General features: G+C 41.2%; 2 protein-coding genes across 2 annotated transcripts in view; one reads left to right on the top strand and one right to left on the bottom strand.

The window, feature by feature from the left end:
* LOC310900068 (V(D)J recombination-activating protein 1) overlaps positions 1-15,368 on the top strand; it is a 112,910-nt gene that overhangs the window by 84,452 nt on the left and 13,090 nt on the right. Inside the window, exon 3 of the mRNA XM_083837380.1 lies at positions 14,012-14,051. Within this exon, the coding sequence (XP_083693506.1) occupies positions 14,030-14,051 (22 nt within the window). The 5' untranslated portion in view covers positions 14,012-14,029. The remainder of the gene's footprint in view (positions 1-14,011; positions 14,052-15,368) is intronic.
* Positions 1-15,368, bottom strand: part of TRAF6 (TNF receptor associated factor 6) — a 20,474-nt gene extending 5,106 nt beyond the window's left edge. Inside the window, exons 1-6 of the mRNA XM_083837384.1 lie at positions 15,225-15,368; positions 8,121-8,447; positions 3,177-3,327; positions 2,394-2,552; positions 1,773-1,844; positions 308-385 (exon numbers count right to left, since the gene is read on the bottom strand). Coding sequence (XP_083693510.1) covers positions 308-385; positions 1,773-1,844; positions 2,394-2,552; positions 3,177-3,327; positions 8,121-8,416 — 756 coding nt within the window. The 5' untranslated portion in view covers positions 8,417-8,447; positions 15,225-15,368. The remainder of the gene's footprint in view (positions 1-307; positions 386-1,772; positions 1,845-2,393; positions 2,553-3,176; positions 3,328-8,120; positions 8,448-15,224) is intronic.

The following is a 15,368-nucleotide window of genomic DNA, read 5'->3' as shown; positions in this document are numbered from 1 at the left end:
CACAACTTTTCAAGAAATGTTAGAAGAAGCTACTTTATTGGTATGAAAGCTGAGAATACTCTCATGGATTAATAAAAGTATGTCCATCAAGCAAGTAATTCACTTTTCTAAATTTGAGAAGGACTTTTGAAAGGCACTGCATCAGCACATAGTGCTTTATAATTAAAATACTTCAGAACAACAAAAAAAACACACTCCACAAAACAGTGAAGATTTGGACAGGTAGATGAGATGAGAACAGAAAAAGACATTAAAAAAAAGAAACATGCAGAAGGTCTGCAACTCTTGATTATGATAAAAGGCTTACCTTTTCAGGGCACCCAAAGGCACTGTAAAAACATGGTACTGGGGCAGTAGGACAATCATTATCGTAATGGTTAGGCATCTAAAACAAAGAAGATTTGCAATTAATTTTCCCATTACGAGTATTCTCTTATAACATCCTAAAAGAATAGGGCTGGATGGACTCTGATTATGTACCTGAAGCCAGATCAGTTTATTCCTGTATCAGTTCTCAAAGAAATATGGAAGCTTTGAACACAAATGTTAGTTAATGATACAAGTTCTGTATCCTCCTTGCATGTACTTTAACACTTCATTGCCTTATAGTTTTTACATTATGCATCAGAAAGCATTCAGGTTTTTCCTCACATGAATGTAAGCCTTTTGTTTCTAACCTATGCTCCAGCTAGATCACAATCCATTTCTTTCCCTTCTGCAGGGCTATTTGCATATACTTATAAACAACTGTGGCACTCTTCATTATCTTCTTCTTCAGAAAGTCCGCATTTATTTCAGTTTTTCTTATGGTCCATGTCTTCCAGACCCAATTATCTCACTGCTCTGAATCCTCCCTATCCATCCTCACCCCAAAAGCTGAACAGCTTCAGCTGATACCCTACCAGCCCTAATCAGAGCAAAAGATAGTTCTGTGTTTCTCAGGCAAAATACTAGCTTATGTAACCCAAAACGTCTTGTTTAAATATCATGATGCAGTAGAGCACGAGCTTAACACAGGTCATCCATTAATTCTAAATCGATACCTGTTTTAGCATTCTCTGTTTCACAGTCTCACAACTCATTATTTGATCTAGTGACACATTTTTGCCGTTGTCATTACTGAACTCACTCCTGTTTTTCAGAGTACTTCTCTGATTTTTCAAGATCATTCTTTATTTTAATCTGAGTCATTAACATAGTTGCCATTCCATTCAAACAGATAGGCTGCAAATTAAGTAACATTTATCATTTTCCTGTCAATGAAGTAAGGTGTTACCGAATAGAAGAAATAGCAATGATTATTATGATAATAATGGACATGCAGAATTCTACCCAGCATCTACAGTTCAGTAGTGAATTATTTAGAGCTACTTTCCAATAATGGCTTTCCAGTTACAAATATTCTCCCTCTTTGCCCAAATTAAAGCTTTGTCTTCTAACATCAGCCATAATCACAAGCTGCTATTTGGTATTCTTTAACCCCCACTCAAGATCAGAAACACGCAGCATGGCAACTGTCAAGCAGCAGCATACCCAAACAATGTGATTTGCACCTAGAAATCCTACAGTGGCTTACCAGACTGCAACTGCAAGCAGATGCAGTGTTTAAATTAATATTACACCTGCAGTGGATGCAACTTTTTCAAAGAGAGGCAAGGAGAGATCTATTAGCCAGCAGACAAACTATTTCTTCAAATTTAATTTCAGATTAAAGCAGCAATGTAAATAAAAAACATCTGATGCAGATTAAGCATAGAAAGCTACTCTCTTACCTGCTGTCTGATGAGCATTGTGTTGCAATATTCACAAAATACATTGGCAAGGGGACAGGTTTGGTCATGAAGCTGTTATCAAACAGAGAAAAGAGAGGAAAAAGAATTAATAATGTTATGTCATTTAAAAGGATGCTAATCACTTCTAATGAGATGTTTTTATCTACCTTTCAAATTTTGCATTTAGGTGAATGCAACTGTAAAACAAAATTTAAAAAAAGCATAGCAAGGAGAAAACTTTAGTAGTGACCTAGGTCTTGTCTTGTGTTTTAGCACGTATTCCCCAAAAGATGCATCTCCTGACATCCTTTCTGCCAGGAATAAAAGCTGTACATGTGTGATATTGCTTTGTATGTTACTTTGCCAGTAGATGCTACCCCTCTCTGGTGGTAAGACCAAAAACCAATGGTTGTCACACAAGTCTTTTTGCAGCACAGGGTCTCCAAGAATGGTGTATCTAAGCACAGCCTCTGCCCAGCTTTTGCCTGTTCTAGGCTAATGCCCTGGAGTTTGTAGCTTCTCACCTCTGCAGCTAAAAGAGCTCTTCTAGACCATTTTTTTTTAAATTGATGTCACATTTAAAAGCAAACCCTTGCAAGTGGAGGCTGGAAGACTAAGTACCTCTTTATCTTCATAAGCCATAGATGTGGCACAGTTGGGACAACAGACTTGACGCCGCAGACACTCCTGCGTCATGTGCTCTTTCAGATGGTTCTTCTGAAAGGCTCCTTGGCACTGCGGGCATTCCACGGTGGAGAAATCACAATGCGACTGGTGGTCCTGAATGTGGACAAAAGAGGGATCTCATACTACAAATAGGTACAAACTGCTCACCTGTTTTTCAAATAAAGCACAGTACAAGAGAAACAAACAGCTATCTTTCCTTCTTTCCCTCCAAGAAAACCCTCAGATGCTTACCCTGACTTTACTGGCAGTGTCACATTAATAAGATCAGGACTTTATATATTCAGAGCGAACACGTTCACATATTAAAAGTACTCTCCGGTAAAATTCAGCTTTATGTTTTTTTCCTAATAACTGGGTACGTTATTTTCCAAAACAATTACTTCAACTAATGTATCTAGCTGCTTTCAAGGAATATTAAACTGACCTTAGAGAACTTGTGTGAAGTACAGATAAAGCTGATCAAAAGATAAACATGAATGATCCTAAAGAGCTAGCTGCATTAGTACAATTTTCATGCACTGCCATATTCACTTGAGAATCACCTAATTACAACTAAACACTCGTTAAAAAAAAACAAACATGCAGCTATTGGGTTGAATGAACAACACACTGAATCAGCATGAAGAGGTATCAGGTATGCTCATCTATAGTAAGTTATTTTGAATTGTTTACGTGTTCATGAAAACAAGGTTCCATATTTTCAGAACTAATTCTCACCTCTAAATGCCTCAGCTCCATCTTCATGCAGCAGCCCTTGTTGGGACACTTAACCGTTAATGAAAGGATTTCCCGTTTAGCGAAGTTGTCAGGAAAAAGTTGATTTTCGAGCAGAATTTCGTTGTCTACTGGACATTTGTGACCTGCATCTCTACAATGCCAGAAAAAAGGGAAAAAGAGATTGAGTTTCCTTTGCCCTTAATTTAAAATATTTTTACACTAGCAAGACATAAGTGGGCAAATTAATAACACATTAAAATAGTCCTTGAAAACAATGGCATTTATGTGACAATTACCAGAAGTTATGTAAATCAGATATGTAAATCACAAAAATAGTCAGTACACAGCTTCACTTGGGGTTGAAGTATTGGGATCATAGAGCTGTTCTAGCTCAGTAGCTTTTAACTGACCAAATGGCACAATAGATACCTTGCAAATAAACTTGAGGAGGATGTTGAGAACCTAAGAACTTACAGTCTCGTTTCTGTAAGTACTTCACATAGCTCAAACACAAAAGTATTATTTCAATACTATTTCAAAACAGTTCTTTAAAGGTTCTTAGACATTCTCTCCCTTCTTCCTCACTTGGGATATTCTATGATTCTATTTTCTTCTCACTTGGAAACATCAATAATATGGAAAAATACATGGGGTGGAAAAATGTGAGAAAGCACTTGTGCTGCAAAGATCAAGTGTCAGATCATTGTCGTCGCTTGCAAGCGGGAGGGGAAGTAGAACTTAGTGGGCTGTGGAGGACAGGAGGGAATTTGTGCTCTTTGTTGGAAAAGGAAATAATTGGTCAGCACCTCCTTCATTAGCAATGCTGCTAGAGGAAGTGGGGGTAATGTTTAGACTTTAGAAAGAGACAATGAACTTCCTTTCCGAGGTTTTGCTCGCAAGAGTTAGCTTGCCACAAGTCTGGTAGTCATACTTCTAAACAAATGGAAAAAAGAAAATAACCTCGTGTGCCATTTTGTGTCATAGCTCCCTGAGCAGCGTGCTGATCTTTGTCACAACTCAGAAGTGTTCCCCCAACGCGCACACAATCCACAGGCAGCCACTTTTTAACGCGTATAACTTGGTTACAAACACCCTGCTTGATGCAGTATAATGGTAGTTTGGTACACCTGCTGCTAAGACAGTAGCTTTACTTCTACACATGAAAGATAACCACCTATAATAATAGCCAACAATATATTCATTATAAATAATGACACTAGATCTCGAGCTTAAATAACCAGCAGTCTAAGGGTAAAATAAGAATGAATGGCAGTTTTATAAAGATTATAAAAATGAAAGAGCAAAGACACATTGTGTAGGATATTAAACAGACATTAAACAAGTATTGGAATTGTGTTTAAAAGGCTGCTTATACCCATCCACAGACAAAGATGTGCTATACATTTCCTATCACACAACTGAGTTTATGCACCTCTGTTCTAAGGTACTTTACAGTGGTAAAGTAATTCCTGTGCTGGAAAAAAAACCTATTTACCAGGTTGAGTTGTGCCACCCACAACGGTAACTGTGAAACAGTAATCATCTACCATGAAGTACAATGAATATTCCTATGATTTCTGTTGCATTTTAAACATAGGTATGAAAAGCCAAGCCAGGATAATTTAGTTTAAAGAAAAAGACCGCTCCATGATTTTAACAACTGAGCAGTTTAGCCTAGAAGCAAAATAGTCGGCATATACTTTAATTGGAGCCATGTAGGTTGTCTAATGAACTGCCAGCACCCAAAGCTTTCCTTGCTGACCCTTGCCAGCTCACAATTCTGCTTATCAGATAAAAGAGGTTCTGCTGTTTGGTCCGCCCTACTACAAGCCCTGAGTTAGCTTCGACCTAAGACAGGAGAAGAAAGACGAGAGTGAAGTTTAATTAACTATTGCATCTGAACCTAGTTCTTCCAAATTTTCTAATCAACTATTTTGTAGGCAGCAATGTTTGTAAACTATTATTTGTAGTTACCACAGCAGATAAGCTTCTTCACTCCCATGACTCATAGCACTTTAAAGCACTTCAGGCTGCCTTACTTAAAATGATAACAGGACTTGCTGGGAAGCGAACACTTACTGCGATTGAAACCCATCACGTCCCTCCCATTACAAGATCTAAGGCTAGAGTGCTTAGCCCCCCTCCCCCCCCCTTTTTTTTGTTAATACAAATCTTTCTAGCTGCAGGCACAGCATCTTCAGCATGGGCAACTACAACTGCTGCCTAAGTCGCACGAAGCAATTACTCAACAACTATGTGTCCATCCTGTATCACTTAAAGTCCTCAATCAGTGTTCAGTCAGACTAGACAGTGGGAAAATTAGTAAGAAAACAGAAGCACTTTTTTCCTGACCACATAAAGGCTGTGACAATCACTTAATGAAAAAAATACCACTTAGACAATGTAAAAATCACTTTCAATTCTCATTTTAGTTCTGTACAAACTTCTCAATGACATCCATCAATACTGTACTGTAGACACTACATACTCCAAATCAATACTGTACTGTGGAGACTACAGTGATAGTCCAAATCAATAGCTCACTCCACATATCCCAATTAAGCATGCAATTCAGCCCTTCAGAAGGGCCTGGCAATCCAAGTTCTGCTCTGCTTTTACAAGCATTCACTGCACTCCAAAGGCAGATTCCAGTGGGGAATGAGGGAAAATATTTACTACTACTGAAACATTTGAAATATCACAGTGATGATCTATCGCCTCCAAGATCACAAAAGCTTGCCATCTGTGCTCAGTATTCAGGTGAACTGTAAGTTTACCTCTGGAGGTTAAGTAAAAAGCGGAAGATATACAAGAAGGAAAAACTTCTGGTTATGAGAACTGTTTATAGACCAAAAAGTGTGCGTAGAGCAAATAGTCTGTTAATTTAACAGAGAAGAGAAGAGACACCATTTCCTATGCCTGAGGTTTAAGAAGGAAGTTTCTCTACCTGCTCTGAGATGTTATGTTGTGAGCACAAGCTTGCTGCAGTTCCTCACTAAGTACCACGGAAAATTCTAACCAATGACCACAACTGTGCAGCTCTTCAGCAGAAGTGTTATAAAACAAGATCACCATGCAGGATCTAAAAGACTGGATCCAAGACATCCACTTTTGGTAATTTTAAGTTTAGTTATCATAGGAATATGACTGTCTTTGAAATGCCTAGTGAATAGAAATTGCTAATGCTCACAATACTTCAGTACTGACTAATTTACCTTCACGATTTGCAGGCATCATCCTCCTATGAGAAGGTTTAAAGATTTCTTACCTCTTCCTTCTTCCAGAAATTCCCAAATTAAAGAAGAGTGTAAAAACCACTATTGCCAAAAAAAGCATAGCAACTCAGAGAGAGTAAGGAATTCCAAAATGGCTTTTGTAAGTACAAAAGTCTAATTTGATACTTACAAGGACACATGAATTTATGTATAATAATCTATTGAAATAATTTAGGCTGGAATCTGCAAAGTGAAGGCCAGAAAGTGAAGCCAAGAGCTTGTGCCTGGGAAGTTGGATACATACAATCAAAGCCGACAAGTTTACTTTCATTTTTGCTTTCTTCCATGCTTTTGGCTGATGTGAATGTCACTGAACGATGCAGTTGGGTAAGATCTGACTTACCCTTTATTTTTTTAAGGGATGTAGTGAATGAGGCAAGACACTGTGGGATTGGGGTGATCTCATGGTGTGATTACTAGAGAACAGAGTATCTCTTAGCTTCCCTCAGCAGAATATACAGGAGAGTTACTTCTCATGGGTGAACGATTTTGGTATTCTGCATTTTCTGGATAACGAACTTGCATCCTGTTCTCAGAAATGCTGATGAAACTAAATGTTAAAAAGAACTGTGCTGCAAACACAAAGTATTGTGCTCTCTAGAGGAAAATAACTTGAACTTTTGCAAGTAGGGAATAACAGTAATAAGCAGGGAATGCAAAATTAAGTTCATCCTCTTGTACTGAGCTCCTACACTTTCCTCCTTGATGTAAAAGGGATGTCATGAAGAAATACATTAGCATCAGACACAACAGTGCAGAAACTACAGAGAAGCCCACAAAACCCACAAACCCTCTGTGTTCAGAGAATACCACTGCTGGCATACCATATATTTGGTGAGCTACAAATGATGAACTATGGATAAAAAGAAATGGAACAGAACTATGAATAGATGGTATGGAAAACCAATCAAGAAAGCACTGCTCATTTTGCGCGCTAAAAATAAGTGCCCATGAAAAAAAAAACAAAACATTTTGAAGTAATGCTGAAGATGATTTAATGATCTTATACACAAAGGTGTGCAAAGTAAGGTGGGAAATTAACCAACTCCACAGATGGGTCACACAGCGCTAAATAGATTCCTGCCAAACTCCTGGGACATTTGAGCTAAGGGAGCAATTTACAAGAAAACAATCTGGCTTATGCCGACTAGAAAAAAAAACAGCATAATATCTAGCTTTCTATCAATGTGTTCCAATACTCACTGGCATGTGCGGGACAGCAACGACTGTACTCCAGGTCTGAGGGAAGTATGCTGTGCAGGTCTGCATGCTTTCTGGTTTTGTGTCCTCTTTCAACCGTTCAGTTTTATGAGTTCGGCTTATTCTTGCCCTCACAGCTCGTTCCTACCCTCCCCATATGACATTTCCCTCTCTCAACTCTTTGTCCCAGACTATTCCCTCCTTACCATCTCCAGACCAACAAGGATGCAGATTGCAAGCAGAGAACTGAAAGCATGAATTGCCCATCTGTGCCAAGAAATCAAATTGTTGGCAGTTGCCTGTAGTTATCAAGAGAAACAACCACAGGAGAAGGACAGGTATTTTAATCCCGGGCTGAAGATTGGATTTATTTGGAGGATTTGGCTACCAAGTTTTATTATTTTTATTTAACATTTGCTCAATCAAGTGAATTCCTTCTTAAAAACACTTTCCCTAAGTTTTCCCTTACCTTATTGATTTGACAATGCAGCCTTTGCAGAAACGGTGTCCACATGGCGTCTGCACTGCTTCCCGAAGAGCCATGAGACAGATTGGACACTCATATTTACTTTCCAAGGGCGGATCAAACTCCACATCGTATCCTTGTGTTTCCTCTGTAAACGAACTTGGAGGGTTTCCAGTGCCGCTGCTGACGCTTACACTATCTTCTTTCGCTCCTACGCTGCAGGCGCTGGCCATGGCTGCACAGCAGCCGCTTTCCAGGTCTCGGGCTCCACAACCGTTATTGCTTTGTAGCAAGCTCATAGTAGCTGATCAAGTACCACACGGAAACGCTCTGCAAGATGACAAAAAGATGTGTTAATTTAAAATATTCCAAGACCTTCCCTTCCAGACACGAACAGAGCTTATTTCTGGCCACAAGCACTGGAACAGCGCTGCACATTTGGTTCTGCTCACAATCACCAGTTTTGAATTGTCCCAGTTTCTCTGCTATATATCTTTTTTACTTATCTTGTGATATAAGGGAAGAGCACCGCATCCTGTCAGCCTGGTTCAAAAACACAAACACCTTTCTGTAATCTCTTTCATCTACCCATTTTTTGTAAATGGAGGAATATTCTCTCTCCTTGCTGCGCTTACTAAAAATGCCTCTACCCCTTCAGTATTATTTACTTCTAAAGCATTCCTAGTTTCATTGAAAAATGCTGGAAAAATACAAGTTTTACTTGATAGCAGTAGCTCAACTCCATCTTTTCCTTTTCCTTCATCTCCTTTTCAACTCCATCTTTTCCTTTCAATGACTAAACATTATATTTTCTGTACAGAATTTCTGTATAAATATTGTTCTATATTTTCTGTACAAAATTTTCTGTACAAATCAGAGAATTTGTAGTATAGGTTTCCAATCAGTTGAGGTGCATATCCACAAATAAAACGTAAGCCTGGGTACCCAAACCTAGCAGGTGACACACTGCAAATGAAATTCAAATGCACAGCACTGTTAGTAACATTTTAAAACCATCAATAGGAGTAAGAAGCTGCACATGAGACAAGGCTAGTATTTCTGCAGCTCAAAAAGCTATCTACAATCTAGTAGCACTCAACAGGTTTCTTGCTCTCCTCTCCCTCCTCCGGTATAGCAGGGAGGGAGGACAAGTGACATGACCGTAAGAACAGAAGATAAAAATCACACTTCCCTGAAGCAGAGTAGGGCCTATTTTTAAAATACACCTCACAAAGCACGTTGAATTCACGGGTATGAAATTAAAAAATGCTGGTATCCCCAGCCTGTCGATATTTCTACACTGAATGAAGGAACTTTAAAGAAAGGTTTAAACAACAAATACCAATTGTGAAACTCCAAGAAACTTTCCTCTATCCCAGTTGTTTAATTGTTACAAACATTTCCCTAGAACCCTATTGCGGTTAATTGTCTTTAATTGACAACACCAAGTTGTCAATTAAATTATTCGGAGGTGCAAGGCAGCGTGAGCAGGCTGAGGGCTGCAGGGCCAGGCACACAAAGCCGGGTGCCCGCTAACAGGAGTGCAAAGGTCTTTGGAGATGTTCACCTAGTGCACTCACTGCAATACCGTCGCGTCTTTTAAAGCCTACTGGAGGTAGAAGCCTAAGGATTAGTTCAGAGCTGGGCTGTGAGGACCACTGATCTGCATCACTTCTGCAGAATCTGGGGGCAGCAAGGATGCAGAATGAGTAGGGTCTGAAGTATCTGAAAAGTAGTGTTCCTGCCACTTCCAAATCACCGTTATGGTGCAGTCTCAAAGCACCATTTGACAGCCTGGAGCTGTACCGCACCAGGCAGCAATGCCTGCTTCACGCAGAAATACTTCCATCGCACGGCCGTCTGGAACTGCACCCAAGGGATGAAGCTTACGTCTTCTCCAGCTCTCTGTCCCCACGTATTTATTATTCCTGTATGTCATCTACCTCAACAAGCTTTACAGTCAAGGCTCCTAAATACAGCAAATACAAACTAAACCACCAAACAACTTTCCAGCAGTTGCTTGAGGCATAGCCCCAGAATTACGAGTTTAATCCCATGGCACTGAACACAAGTACTTCGAACGGAAACAGAAGAATCAATGCTTAGAAAGATGCCCCGTGAAAGAAAGTTTTTTTAGGCTGTCACCAACAGGTCTCTTTTATTTAAGAGCTGCTGCAGAGGATGATTAGTCCAGAGGCCACACTTCATGAAAAAAATTCCAGGAACTAAGTTGGGCCAACGGAGTGTGAATGTGGGTGTGCAGGATATTGCACGGAGCAATATTGCACTGGAGCCCACAGGCCAGTCTGGGTCTGAAGACCTCGCATTCTTCTATACCACAAGGGTATATTTAGTGAGGTTAAGAAAGGGAAGAGGAACATGCATCCCTCTAGCCGTGTCACAAAAGAATTCAGGAAGTCGCAAGGAGGAAAATATCACAGCTTTACTTAAATTCAGCTGTCATATTCATTGCAAAGCGAGCTGCTTTTCCCTTGGGCTGTTTCTAGAAATAAAACCTACAATTTGAAATACTGTTCTTGTAAGGAAGGAAACAGGACCTGACTCTTGATAGTTGAACACTTTGTAGATTTAAGTGCTGTCCTCTTTGCCCATTTAAACTGTTTCTACAGACAGAGCAGATATGTATATTCAGTCTATGGAAACAAAAATCCTATACCAGAGTCATTTTAACAAATGAGTCAGTGCAACCAGTCAACATCCCAGTCTCACACAAAAACCCCCTATTCAGTGATACTCTCCACTCCTACATGGAGCTTTTTGTCCGCATTATGACCAAAGGGTTCACAAAAAAGAAGTGCAAGTATCATTATCTCCTTATGACTGAATTTCCCTATCTGTAAAGAGGTGAAAATTAAAAAAGGTGATTAAGAGCCAGATCTTGAATTTTGTTCATGTTTTACATAAGGCGTGTAATAGGATTCCTCCTTCTACTCAGCTCCACTTCATTTTATCTCTAAGGAAACTTCTTCCTCCATACGCATTTATAGGCATGGGACAAGGTTTCCAAATCAAAATCCACACACACTGCTGTTACTCAGACTAGTAACCAAAGCCCAATTACTTCATCACAGTTTAAAGCAATTCCTTCACAAGTTGTAAATGCTGTAATAGGAATTTTCTGTTCCATTTTGCCCTCCAGGAGCAGAAGATAGACTCAATCTTCTTGAACAAAGCAGTGCGAGGGCAAAACCAATTAGAGAAGACTAAAATGTTAATGTTGATGGCAGGTCTTTCCCCTGACCAAGATGTAGAAGACAGTTTGTAAGCCTACTGTGGCAGTTATGCAAGTTTCTTCCCTGGGGAATTTAAAAAAAATTTCAGGTTAGAAAAGGATGGCCTTTAAAACCCAGTGTACATCCCAAAATTTACATCAAATTGCTTTCATTTTAATTATGAAATAGATTACCAGTGAAGTAAAACCTAGCAAACATCCCCTGAAACCACACCAGCTTTTTGTCCCGTTAACAGTAGTTACTCTTCTTGCTCTGTGCTGAACAAAGTTTCTCGAGTCAAACAGAAGTGTAACTACATGTACATATTAATTTGAATACCCTGTCTACACCAGAGCCTTTAGAATTCATCCAGCTTTTTGACATGGGTAGTGTAATGCAATAAACACTCTGGTAACCTATTCTGTGACTTTTGTTTGAACAACATCAACCTACCAGCCCTCGCTTCGAGGAACAACTGAAATTAAAAGGGAGCACTGCGTGGCAATTCTAACTCTTGCTAGGATCAAGTTTCTCTGGCAGAGGAAACCTGAACACTATGTTTGATAATGCACCTGAAACGCTGTTCCCTAGAGCTAGGAAGTCCCATCACACTCGCTGAGCAGTCAGATAGTGGTTTCGGCTTGCACATATGGGGTACCCAAAGTCCTTGGGCCACCAAAGGCTGTTTTTTGTTTTTATTTTTCTCTCCAAGGCAACAGCTTTATATCGTTTGGCCACAGAAAAGAAGGTGCTTTCCAGGCTAACTGGTAATGGTCAGAATGTTTGATCATTATTTATACTGCAGAAACCTTGAACGATCCATCTCTAAAGATCAAACCTTCATGTCCCCAAACCAGAGCAGACACAGGAGTCCCAACCCCTTTTTTCCAAATTTAAGACTAAACCATAACGAAACCTTTCTTCAGTAGGTAACCTGCGCTATGTTGCTATTTACACTGCTGCATTACAAAATGATAAGGTTAATCTGTGATAGCACGGTCAGGCCAGAACAGCAAACTCCTGCGAGCATAATGTACCTTATGATTCACAATTAAATTAAAAACCTTCTACACTTTAAATTACCGTGTCCAATAAAGCTCTGTAGTCTGACTCGCGAAGCCCCAAAGTAAAATGGAATTTAGCTTGGATTTTTAGAGATGTTCAAGCTCCACCTAAGAGCTACAGGATTAATTTATAAACTTTTCTAAATCAAAAGCATTTAGTGGTACAGAAGATATCTTCCAATTGCCTGGAAAATTACACAACAATTTGAGTAATAGGGAGGGGATAAGACTAGGCATTGTACCCTATTTACGCTGAAACATGAAATCGTATCTTTGTGCTTTTGACAAACGTGAAGGAACACTGTACAGGGAGCGCAGCAGTTGTCATGAAGCAGAAAAATTTCAATATTAATCCATAAATATTGAATAGAATTAATTTCTATGGGACCTTTGCTAGAAAGTTCATACTGAGTAGCCACATAAAGAAGGAAATCAATACAGAGAACTATTCCAAATCCCTTTCCGTACTTGAGGTCCATAAACCTAACTAAACTGCTTTCAGCCTGGCCAACACATAGCCAGCAGAGGGCAATGCCTCCAGGCAAAACTCTGCTTTTTCTCCTTCTGCCTCGTTAAGAACAGTTCTGTACGCACAGATTTCTGGGTCATGAGACTGACAGACCAGTGGAGTGACTTTGGGTGATTTGTTTATGAAGCAATACGTGCAATGCTTATTCTCAGGCATATCAATCAATGGTCTCCTGACAACTGATAAGCACTATGCTCGGCAGCATTCGTAATATCAGGTTTACAATTATCATCACCACGGCCCCATCCTGGCAAAAACATAAAATGATGTAAGTTCATTTTAATTAATACCTATAAAGCACTTTCATTTCAAAGCAATCAAATAGCTAGACAAGAAAAAGCAGCAGCAGATTCAGGCAGAACTCATAACTGCAAAAAACAGCTTCTGTTTCTTGTAAAAATCTGCAAGCACGTTACAAGCATTTTGTTATCAACCTTTTTTTCCCCCCTCTAATATCTATACCTATTAAGGCTTCCAAGTCCCTTGGAGAACCCATATGCTTACTATTCCTCCATGTGAAACTAAACACTAAATAAAATCTTCTGTTTGAGGTGCATACAGCCTACCAACAATATGAGAAGTTCATCAGGCACTGCCACTGCTCCAGTCACCGGCATGGAGTGACCTTTGGGGGCTTTCTGAACCTTTGTAGGTGGTTTCTCTTAGCTTGGAGAGGATGCTGTCAGACTTTAATCACGTGTATCATTTACATTAGGAGACTAGATGGAGGCATATGCCAAGTTACGAATGTATTTTATCCTACTTAACTATGTCAAAACAAATTTAATTTTGTTGAGCACTGGAAGTGCCATACGCTGTATTTAACACCAAAATATTCCATGGGTCTTTCCCTAACTAAAAAACAAAACAAAACCCCAAGCCCTTCAGCTGACTAAATTCTAGAGATATTTCACTGAGAATTGTTCAGATTAGCAAAAACAAGCATTATTAGTGAGAAAAACAATACGATTCAAATTCTTTACTTTGGCAGAGACTCTGCTCTCTTTGGCCTCTGCTTTCCTGTTGCACATTGTGATAAGTGTTGTGCCTTTCTGTATTCCTCAACAGATCTGCTGAGAAGTTAAGATGCTGTCACAATGCGGACAAGGTAAACATTAGGACAGAAAGTACTTCCAGAAGAGGTAGGGAAAAGCAGAGCTACGAACAAATGTCATTTCCGCAAGGCACAGGCTGCAGAGTGGATTTAATTATCATCCACCTCGACAAGCAGTCAGCCTGTATGCGGTATTAGTAAAATTATTTGAGACACTGGGAAAGTAAATAACGAGTTAGGCACACATCCTGAAACAGCTCAAGCATTTCCCCTTTTCACTCTGCCTTACGTTTACTTTTATTTTCTTTTTGAAGTGCTTTATACTCCGAAGCCTGTATCATTAGCTTTAACAGTGCGGATCTAAAACCTTTTTATATTCACTTAGCTAACGCGTGCCATTTTTTCACTCTGAAGTTCTGGCAGCAAGCATCCCTTGTGCGCGTTTCCTTTTTAAATACAGTAGGCCATCATCTAAATAGAAAGCAGGGCTGCAAAGTTACAGTGCTACAGACCTCAGCCAGCCACGTACATGCCTTGGCTTCTCATTCAACGGAGCCGGAGCGAGCTCCACAGATCACCTGCCAGCGCTGCCACCACCGGCGGCTCGCACTTTTCCAGTCCCTAGCAGCGTCCTAGCGGCGTGCGGAACTTGTCAGAAGCAAACAGGGAGAAATACTTTCGGCTAGCTCTAACTGCTGGGTGTAAGGGATATAATTAGCACATCTTCCTTTCACCTACAGCTGAGACTTCCGTTCACATCCGAACAGACTCGCCGTGACCTATCTAAACCAGACGAAAGCGATGGAGAGCACTACTGAAGTAGTAACTGGTGGCTGGCGTTAGGAAGGAAGCCTGTTATAAACGCATGGTGCTGCTGGGTACAAAACCCAGCTCTCCGTTTCAGCAGCAGTCCGGCCTCCTGCAAACGCCTCCCACCAGGCACCTCAGCACGCTACCGCGTCCCGGAGCGCTCGCTGAGGGGGGCTGAGCCCTTCCCAGGCCCCAGAGAAGCCGCCGGGCACCTGCCGGGCCCCGGCCGGGCGCAGCTCCCCGCGTGGAGCCCCGCGGCCCCGGGCCGAGCCCTGTTCCCGTGTTGGCGCCGCTCAGGCCGAGCCCCAGCCCCGGCAGCCGCCCGCTCCCCGCTAAGCCCCGGCCTGGGTCGAGGCCCCGCGCCCCGCTCCCTCCGCCCGGGCAGCGCCGCGACCCCCGGCCCCGGCCCCCGCTCACCGCCGGCCCCGCCGGCCGCTCCCCGCCGGCGCCGCTTCCGCCTTCTCCTCGGGAGGCACCGGGGCGGCGGCCGCCCGGCCCGAGCGAGGGCCCGGCCCCGCGGCAGCGCCGCCTGTCGGCGCGGGGTCCCGCAGCCGGCCCCGA

Source organism: Anser anser, assembly GCF_964211835.1.
Source record: "Anser anser genome assembly, chromosome: 5".
NCBI lineage: Eukaryota > Metazoa > Chordata > Aves > Anseriformes > Anatidae > Anser > Anser anser.
Note: the sequence above shows the minus strand (reverse complement) of the source record. Positions and strands in the feature narration are given on the sequence as shown.